This window comes from Triticum aestivum, chromosome 7B, assembly GCF_018294505.1.
Source record: "Triticum aestivum cultivar Chinese Spring chromosome 7B, IWGSC CS RefSeq v2.1, whole genome shotgun sequence".
NCBI classification, from domain to species: domain Eukaryota; kingdom Viridiplantae; phylum Streptophyta; class Magnoliopsida; order Poales; family Poaceae; genus Triticum; species Triticum aestivum.
In genome coordinates, this window is record NC_057813.1 from 128438636 (window position 1) to 128448113 (window position 9478).

General features: G+C 45.1%; 1 protein-coding gene across 1 annotated transcript; it reads right to left on the bottom strand.

Annotated features, from left to right (window-relative positions):
• Positions 1-1354: 1354 nt before the first annotated feature.
• LOC123161645 (probable peroxygenase 5) lies at positions 1355-5046 on the bottom strand. The gene is made up of 6 exons (XM_044579456.1): positions 4772-5046; positions 4478-4615; positions 4235-4320; positions 2667-2767; positions 1831-1956; positions 1355-1739 (listed from the first exon to the last, which is right to left on the bottom strand). Exons 1-6 carry the CDS (start codon positions 4797-4799, stop codon positions 1580-1582), a joined length of 639 nt encoding a protein of 212 aa, XP_044435391.1. The 5' UTR covers positions 4800-5046; the 3' UTR covers positions 1355-1579.
• Positions 5047-9478: the final 4432 nt, after the last annotated feature.

The window sequence follows — 9478 nt, forward strand, 5'->3', positions numbered from 1 at the left end:
TTTCTTGCATATCTCCTCAAACTTTTCAGGAACAAACCAGCCATCTTAATCTGTTGCATTCTTTTTGTACATCTAGATAAGACATGTGGTCTTATTTTTAGTCTTACATAAATGAGTTCAAGAAAGTGAGAACAGTGACAGGCAATACCTCATACCTGTGCATTTGTTCTTCCATTTATTTAATCAGATATGCTAATGTCATTTGTCAATATCACGTTGGATTTTCCTACGTGAGGGCATCCTATGATCTGCATGCAGGTCATAAACAACCGATGAATATTAGTGCCAGCCCATCCACCTCATGTGCTTCACATTAAATCAAATCTTATGCCACATGACGCAGCTTGGCACTCACTTGCTCGAGACAAAGGGGGAAGAGAACAAAGAGAACACACCACTCTCACCTTCTTCCCTTAACTTTTTGTTTCATATTGAGGAGGTGGTTCGGCAGTTGTGTATCCATGTCATACAGAGTTTTACAATTATTTTGTTCTGTCACTGACTCGTATCTATCTCTTCACATTTGCACAATTCTTTCTCTTTTATTGTAATATATATTACTCCCTCTGTTCACAAATATAACATGTTTTAATTTTTTCTGAATCTTTTTTTTTTTGCGGAAACTTTTTTCTGAATCAAATATATTTATAGATACATTTTAATGTGTGTGTTGACTCACTTCAGTCCGTATGTAGTTCATACTGACATGTCCAAAATATCTTATATCTGTAAACGGAACGGTATTTGCTATGTTTCTAGATAAGTGCACTAGCAGGTAAACAAATCTCACCTCAAGATGTGTTCCTCTATTCATGCAAAAGTTCAAGTTGATAGGAAAAGGTGGACAATGCGGTAATACTTCAATAGTGTGTGTTGTGTTAGTAGAAATAAACAGTAAAATTTGTGGTGAAACTAAACACCAATTTAATGGTAATCTGAGTAAAAGCAATAAAATTCAGTGCCTCTTTGGTTTGTAGGATTTCAAATATAGGGAATATACTAGAATAGGATGTCATAATATTGTAGATTCTACATGGATAAGAACACAATAATAATAGTTGAAGAACACAATAATAGTAGTTGTTTGGTTGCACCAGATGAAAAATGCAGAAATATTTTTAGAGATTCATGTCTTCTTTGGAGGACTCGTTCTTTTGGACCAAATAGATTTTATATAGAAAGAACTTATGAAATTCTATATAATTCCTTTGGACGAAAAAGGTTCTCACATTTTTCACCAGCGATAAATGGAGTAAAATATAACAATGGACAATGGTCATGAGGTGATGCCGCTGCACGCTGCACATTGTTGTGCAACTTCTTGCATGAAGTACGTTTGTGGAGACATAAAACGAACACCAATGTTAAGACTTATAAGTAATTGGAAACATCCTAATTTGCAAACAACTGCAATATCTAGATAAACAGGGCTTTGAATTCTCATTCCATAAAAGAACAAACAAACAAACACACGAAATCAAATCACAACATTAATTTACAGAACCATACTCTCAAGCACACCATAATTTACGCATACTTGCGCATAATCACAAATAAGAGGGTATTGGGATAGTTTTCATCATTTCTTCTTGGCATATTCTTTAGCTTGCTTCCTCTCTTGCTCCAACTTCACAAACAGGCTGCCATCGTAGACTGCCCTGACGGTCTCTTTGTGAAGAAATCCCTCCTTATCTTTGCACAGCGAGTAGAGAACTTTCCACTCCGTGAAGCCACCCACTCTGCATTGTTGGTTCCAGAAAAGGAAAATAATGAGCTAAAGAGCACAGCTTACATTTCCATTGTTCATACTCCAGATGAACGGAAACTTACCGTCCTTTCAAATCGTTAGGCTCCCTGTTTGCTTGAAGCAACTCATTCAGTTCTTTGCCTGTCAGCGCATCAGGCCTGGTGTGAGCATGCTTTTTGAATATCTCTTCAAACTTTTCAGGAACAAACCTGCAAGTTGGATAGACGACTGTAAAGTCAGCAAATACGCGCCCAAGCTCTATTATCTTTGCATGTCTAGATAAGACATGGGCTTTAGAGTTGTGTTGCTATCTTCCTCTTCTTTTAGTTGGCATCGGACGGCGCAATTTATCGGTAGTTCAACTTCTCTACACGTCATAGTAACACTGCCCTATGCCACAATACCTTAACTAATCTCATGCGACTCACATTGGCCAGTAGTTTATTGTTGAGTGTGCGGCACTGTGGTATCTCTTCCATCAGAGTTTAGACAAAGGGGAAAGAACAAAGACAACACACCACTCCTAGCTGCTTCTCGTTTCATATCAAGAGGTGGTTTGACAGTCATGCATCCATATCATAAGGCGGCATGACTACTTTAGATTCTTTTAGGTTTTATTAGGGAGTTGCGACTAACATCTATGTCAGTCTCTCTCTCTCTCTCTCTCTCTCTCTCTCTCTCTCTCTCTCTCTCTACTATTATTTCAATATATCAGTAAGAATTTACAGAAATCAGGAACACTACTTATGACAGAAAATGGGACAGTATTATGTTCATTTGACCAATCTGAATATTTATATTTCGATACTCCAAGTTAGAGAAGTTTAATCACATGGTTTGTAGGACAGCATCTACTTAATTTGAAATGGAGGTAGGGCGGCGATGTGCACATAAACAAATATGAGATGGCAGCTAGTACCTTCCATTGGCATCGTACACGCCCGAATCGCTCCCATGCTTGCCCTTGTGGATGTTCTTTACGTAGATCGGAAACTTGAAAGCTCCAACCTTCATGTTCTCCTGCAGCAGTAATGACACACACGCGATGGTTAATAATTAACGAAGGATTCAGCCAATCAGCACTGAACCAATCCCCAATTAATGTTAGGTCCTTCTGTAAAGACTGAACAGATCGATAAACTGGAAAAGCCTGACAGTGCTCCTTTGTTCAGTGTTTTCGTTTTCTTCTCTGAAAAAAGCAAGGGTGAATAATGCATCTTTTCTGTGTTGGCGTGTACAAATCCTCACGCTAGGAATATATCTTCTGTTTCTCGGCCAGAGGTGGCCTAGTCAGACGGCACTCCGTCGAATACTCTGAACCAAGCTCATCTGTCGCAGCAGCATCTAACCACGAGGTAGAATTAGATACGCCCGATTTACTTACCTCAATCCTCTGCTCTGTCCGGGAAGGCAAAATATTTGGTCTCTTTTGGGAGCGGCAAGGGTTAATTTGTAGATGGTCACGTGGGAAACTCGATCGTCTATGAAAGAGATATAGCTGGAGTTCAGTTGGGCCAATCTAAATTATATAGGATGTACTTGCATTGCATGTTACCATTGCCTGCTTAGAATAAGGAAAGTGCACTAGATCTCTTGCTAAAGTCTCTTTGTCTCGTTCTATAAAGGAATTTATAGCTAAATCATTGGCTATTCATTTCTCTTTGCGACCGAACCCATGCTGCATGAACTAACATGCATGTTCATTGGTCTATGCTCATGTGCGTCTCAACACATGGTGCATGCATATGCTAACCTGGCGATGTATTTCTAGTGCTGAGGTAGTCGTATGCGCATATGTGTGTTTTAGTAATGCCTGTTGCTAAGCCATTTGTAGATCTCGATGCCGTTTAGTTACGAGCCCTTTGACCAATGAGCAACTAACTTTTGAATCTCGTGCAGCCGTTTATTTATGCTGCCCTCCATCTAAATCAAGCAACCATCTAGTTTGTGCTCTGTCCTTGTGTTGCTGGGATATTTGTTAACCAACTATGCAGAAGTAGTGAATTTATGCTCGGGTGACTAAGTTTCTTGTGGTGGAACCTGTCCATCTGAGCTTAAGTTGTAGACTTTGGCAAGGGTGATTGTATTTTACAAGATTTATTAAAATCTTTCTGGGGCTGTTCTTTCAGCGGCATGGCCCGCTACTTAACTACAAGGCGTCTGTGACAACTTCGTCGACCTCAAGGTAGGTTGGTTTGGTCTCACAAGATGTTCATATGGGTATGATGTGCGTGTATGTGTTTATAGGAGGTGAGCGTGCGTGTTTGTGTGCGTATGTGTTTGCACTGTGTTTCTAAAAGTACCCACGTTAACTCTGAAAGCAACTAGACAAGAAAAAGGCAAACCAAGCCTTGCCCCACAACCGCACTTAGAACAGTACTGTAACAGGGTACGCATCTCAATCATGCAAAGAGAGCTCGATCATGGAGAGAGAGAGAGAGAGAAAACAACAGAGAGAGCGAGAGGTTTTTTTGCGTGCATATATACCGGTATGGTCTTGGGACCGAGCAGTCCGTTGATGAAGACGGCGCTGAAGGCGGACAGCGCGACGCCGCACCCGATCGCGCGGAACCCTGCAGACCAACCGCATCGTCAGTTTTCGATCGCCAGAATTATCCGGGACGAGCTGTGCCGTTTCTCGCGTGATTTCTGCCGACTTCCGCGTTCCAACCAGGTAGAAAGCGATTAATCGGCGTGTGCGTGCTGTGTGCGCGACACGTAAGTACGTACCTTCGTAGGTCTCGGAGGGGTGGATGACGCCGTCCTTGTTCCGGTCGAAGAAGGCGACGTGCTTCTGCAGCGGCGTCAGCTCGTGGTTGTACACGTCCGCCATGGAGGAGGGCTCCTCCTTGCCCTTGGGCTGCCCACCTGGCCGCAGCACACAGAGGAGCACCGTGGTGAGCAGGAGCGCCAGAGGCTTGCCGCCGCCCCACAGAGCGTGAAGAAACAGAACCATGGCGGATCCCGGGCGGAATAACCTTCACTAACTCTCAATATAACTGGGCGGGATGTCGAACTAATTACCTGGGGTGACCGCGGACTTGGACGCCATGGATTCCAACGAGATGAGGGGAAAAGTTGCAGGGAGAGGGGGGAGGGAGAGGCACTGATGCCAAGGTGGTGGCGAGGAGGTGGAGAGGACAGAGGGCGGTTGCGATCGGTGGCTTGTGGGTGGTGTACTGGTATCCACGGCGTGTCCGTGGGGGTGGGGTATATATGCAGGCGATGCGCTCGACGGAGATGCGCGCGCGGGCCTCCTCGCCAGGCTGACACACACAGAGACACAGCGCTTAATTGCCAGTTTCTCTCGTCTTCGCGAATATATCCTGCTGGTTTCCTTGCTCTATCTGTTTCTTGGTCTGATGACGGTTCTGACGTCGCACCGCACCACCTTGGGCTTGGAATTGGAAGGAAGCTGGCCGACGTCGCGCGCGACGACGATACACGGCCGCCCGCCGTGCCCATGAACGCGGCGTGCTCTTCCGTCGCTAATAAGTAAACGAAACGAGAGAGAAAGGAGAGCGGTAATCGATTTCTTGTGGATCTCGCGTGTATCTTCCGGAAAAGAAAATGACTGTCGCGTGATCACCTGTGTTCAGATCGAGTGACTTCGCGGTGTCGCGGAAGGGAGACTTGCTTGCTTAATTACGACTCGCGCATTGACGCATGGGGTCAGTCGCGCGCGCGCGTGTTTCACCTTTTTCTGTTTCTCTGGCGTGACGGCTCTAGGAGCATCTCTAGCGGACCCCATAAAATTCCTATCCGCATAAACTGTTTACAGTTTGACAAAGATCTTTTTTGTAGGTCAAAAATATACGCGACAGAGCAGACATCATATATGAAACTACATAATTTAAAAAATAAAATTTTGCGAGAGAAATTGCAACCGTAGTAGTTCATCACAAATACATGGTCTACATACTACATTCACTACTAGTACTAGAGGGGGTGGGGGATCTAACGCCGGCGAGCTCGCGACGGAGGACGATGCGGTGGAGGAGCTCAATCCTCCTTGTCGGAGCTGCCGAGGTCGGTGAACTTCTGCCTCTGCTCCTCGCGGATGAGCCGCCACTCGTCGTCCTTCTCCTTGGCGGCAAGGTTCGCCGCGACCGCCTGCTGGAGCATTAGGGCTTCGAGCTCCTCGTCGTGGCGTCGACGCTCCACCTCCTCACGCAAGCTGCGTTCGGCAACGGCGGTCGCGATCGCGTCGACATCGGCGACGAAGTCTTCGGGCCCGACGACGCCTCAGCGCTCGATCTCCTCGGGCTCCTGCGGGACGGCACGAGGTCGCGCTCCTCCGACCACACCCTCTTCACGGGGAGAAGCCCCGCACCGGAAGAGGAAGAACTCGCTGCAAGGGTGAGCCACGCGACAGACCTCGGGCCTGAAGGAAATATGCCCTAGAGGCAATAATAAAGTTATTATTTATTTCCTTAATTCATGATAAATGTTTATTATTCATGCTAGACTTGTATTAACCGGAAACTTAGTACATGTGTGAATACATTGACAAAACTTATAGTCCCTAGTATGCCTCTACTTGACTAGCTCGTTAATAAAAGATGGTTATGTTTCCTAACCATAGACATGTGTTGTCATTTGATAAACGTGATCACATCATTAGGAGAATGATGTGATGGACATGACCCATTTGTTAGCTTAGCATTATGATCATTACAGTTTCATTGCCACTGCTCTCTTCATGACTTATACATGTTCCCCAGACTATGAGATTATGCAACTCCCGAATACCGGAGGAACACTTTGTGTGCTACCAAACATCACAACGTAAATGGGTGATTATAAAGGTGCTCTACAGGTGCCTCCGAAGGTGTTTGTTGGGTTGGCATAGATCGAGATTAGGATTTGTCACTCCGTGTTTCGAAGAGGTATCTCTGGGCCTTCTCGGTAATACTCATCACTATAAGCCTTGCAAGCATTGTGACTAATAAGTTAGTTGCGGGATGAAGTATTAAGGAATGAGTAAAGAGACTTGCCGGTACGAGATTGAACTAGGTATTGAGATACCGACGATCGAATCTCGGGCAAGTAACATACCGATGACAAAGGGAACAACGTATGTTGTTATGCGGTTTGACCGATAAAGATCTTCGTAGAATATGTAGGAGCCAATATGAGCATCCAGGTTCCGCTATTGGTTATTGACCAGAGATGTGTCTCGGTCATGTCTACATAGTTCTCAAACCCGTAGGGTCCGCACGCTTAACGTTCGATGACGATATGTATTATGAGTTATGTGTTTTTGATGACCGAAGTTTGTTTGGAGTATCGGATGAGATCACGGACGTGACGAGGAGTCTCGAAATACTCGAGACATAAATATTGATATATTGGACGACGATATTCGGACACCGGAAGTGTTACGGAGAAGTTTCGGATAAAACCGGAGTGCCGGAGGGTTACCGGAACCCCCCCCCCCCCCGGGGAACTAATGGGCCTTGATGGGCCTTAGTGGAGAGAGAGCAGGGCTGCAGGAGGGTTGGCCGCCCCCCTTGAGTCCGAATAGGATAAGGGAAGGGGGCGGTGCCCCCCTTTCCTTCTCCCTCTCTCCCTCTCCTTCCTCCCCCCTCTCTCCTTCTTGGTGGAAACCTACTAGGACTTGGAGTCCTAGTAGGATCCCTCCTTTTGGGGCGCACCAAGGAGGGCTGGCCGGCCTCCCCTCCCTCCTTTATATATGGGGGCAGGGGGCATCCTAGAACACACAAGTTGATCTTTTAGCCGTGTGCGGTGCCCCCCTCCACAGTTATACACCTACCGTTGCGGAGCTTAGGCGAAGCCCTGCGCCGGTAGCATCGTCATCACCATCACCACGCTGTCGTGCTGACAGAACTCACCCTCAGCCTCAACTGGATCAAGAGTACGAGGAACGTCATCGAGCTGAACGTGTGCTGAACGCGGAGGTGTCGTACGTTCGGTATTGGAATGGTCGGATCGTGAAGACGTACGAATACATCAACTGCGTTGTCATAACGCTTCCGCTTTCGGGCTACGAGGATACGTGGGCACACTCTCCCCTCTCGTTGTTATGCATCACATAGATAGATCTTGCGTGATCGTAGGAATTTTTTTGAAATTACCGCGTTCCCCATCAGTGGCATCCGAGCTAGGTCTATGCGTATATGTTATATGCACGAGTAGAACACAAAGAGTTGTGGATGATAATAGTCATACTGCTTACCAGCATGCCATACTTTGATTCGGCGGTATTGTTGGATGAAGCGGCTGAGACCGACATTACGCGTACGCTTACATGAGACTGGTTCTACCGACGTGCTTTGCACATTGGTGGCTGGTGAGTGTCTGTTTCTCCAACTTTAGTTCAATCGAGTGTGGCTACGCCCGGTCCTTGTTGAAGGTTAAAACAGCACACTTGACAAAAAATCATTGTGGTTTTGATGCGTAGGTAAGAATGATTCTTGCTAGAAGCCCGCAGCAGCCACGTAAAACTTGCAACAACAAAGTAGAGGATGTCTAACTTGTTTTTGCAGGGCTTGCTATGATGTGATATGGTCAAGCATGATGTGATATAAATTGTTGTATGAGATGATCATGTTTTGTAACAAAGTTATCGGCAACTGGCAGGAGCCATATGGTTGTCGCTTTATTGTATGCAATGCAATCGCCATGTAATTGTTTTACTTTATCACTAAGCGGTAGCAATAGTCGTAGTAATAATAGGTGGCAAAATGACAACGATGCTACGATGGAGATCAAGGTGTCACGCCGGTGACATTGGAGATCATGACGATGCTTCTGTGATGGAGATCATGAGCACAAGATGATGATGGCCATATCATGTCACATATTCTGATTGCATGTGATGTTTATCCTTTATGCATCTTATTTTGCTTAGAACGTCGGTAGCATTATAAGATGACCCCTTACTAAATTTCAAGGTACAAGTGTTCTCCCTGAGTATGCACCATTGCTACAGTTCGTCGCACCGAGACACCACATGATGATCGGGTGTGATAAGCTCTACGTTTATATACAACGGGTGCAAGCCAGTTTTGCACACGCGGAATACTCGGGTTAAACTTGATGAGCCTAGCATATGCAGATATGGCCTCGGAGCACTGAGACCGAAAGGTCGAGCGTGAATCATATAGTAGATATGATCAACATAGTGATGTTCACCATTGAAAACTACTCCATCTCACGTGATGATCGGACATGGTTTAGTTGATTTGGATCACGTGATCACTTAGATGATTAGAGGGATGTCTATCTAAGTGGGAGTTCTTAAGTAATATGATTAATTGAACTTTGATTTATCATGAACTTAGTCCTGATAGTATTTTGCAAATTATGTTGTAGATCAATAGCTCGCGTTATAGCTTCCCTATGTTTCTTATATGTTCCTAGAGAAAACTAAGTTGAAAGATGATAGAAGCAATGATGCGGACTGGGTCCGTAATCTGAGGTTTATCCTCATTGCTGCACAGAAGAATTATGTCCTTGATGCACCGCTAGGTGACAGACCTATTGCAGGAGCAGACGCAGACGTTATGAACGTTTTGCTAGCTCAATATGATGACTACTTGATAGTTTAGTGCACCATACTTTACGGCTTAGTATCGGGACTTCAAAAATGTTTTTGAACGCCACAGAGCATATGAGATGTTCCAAGAGATGAAATTGGTATTTTAGACTCATGCCTGTGCCGAGAGGTATGAGACCTCAAGCAAATACTTTGCCTAAAAGATGGAG

Coding starts and splice junctions, on each gene's coding strand:
- LOC123161645 (XM_044579456.1), bottom strand. CDS start 4,799: ATGGCGTCCAAGTCCGCGGTCACCCCAG. Junction 4,321..4,477: donor CCCCTCCGAGACCTACGAAG/GTACGTACTTAC, acceptor GTTGGTCTGCAG/GGTTCCGCGCGATCGGGTGC. Junction 2,768..4,234: donor TCGGTCCCAAGACCATACCG/GTATATATGCAC, acceptor TTACTGCTGCAG/GAGAACATGAAGGTTGGAGC.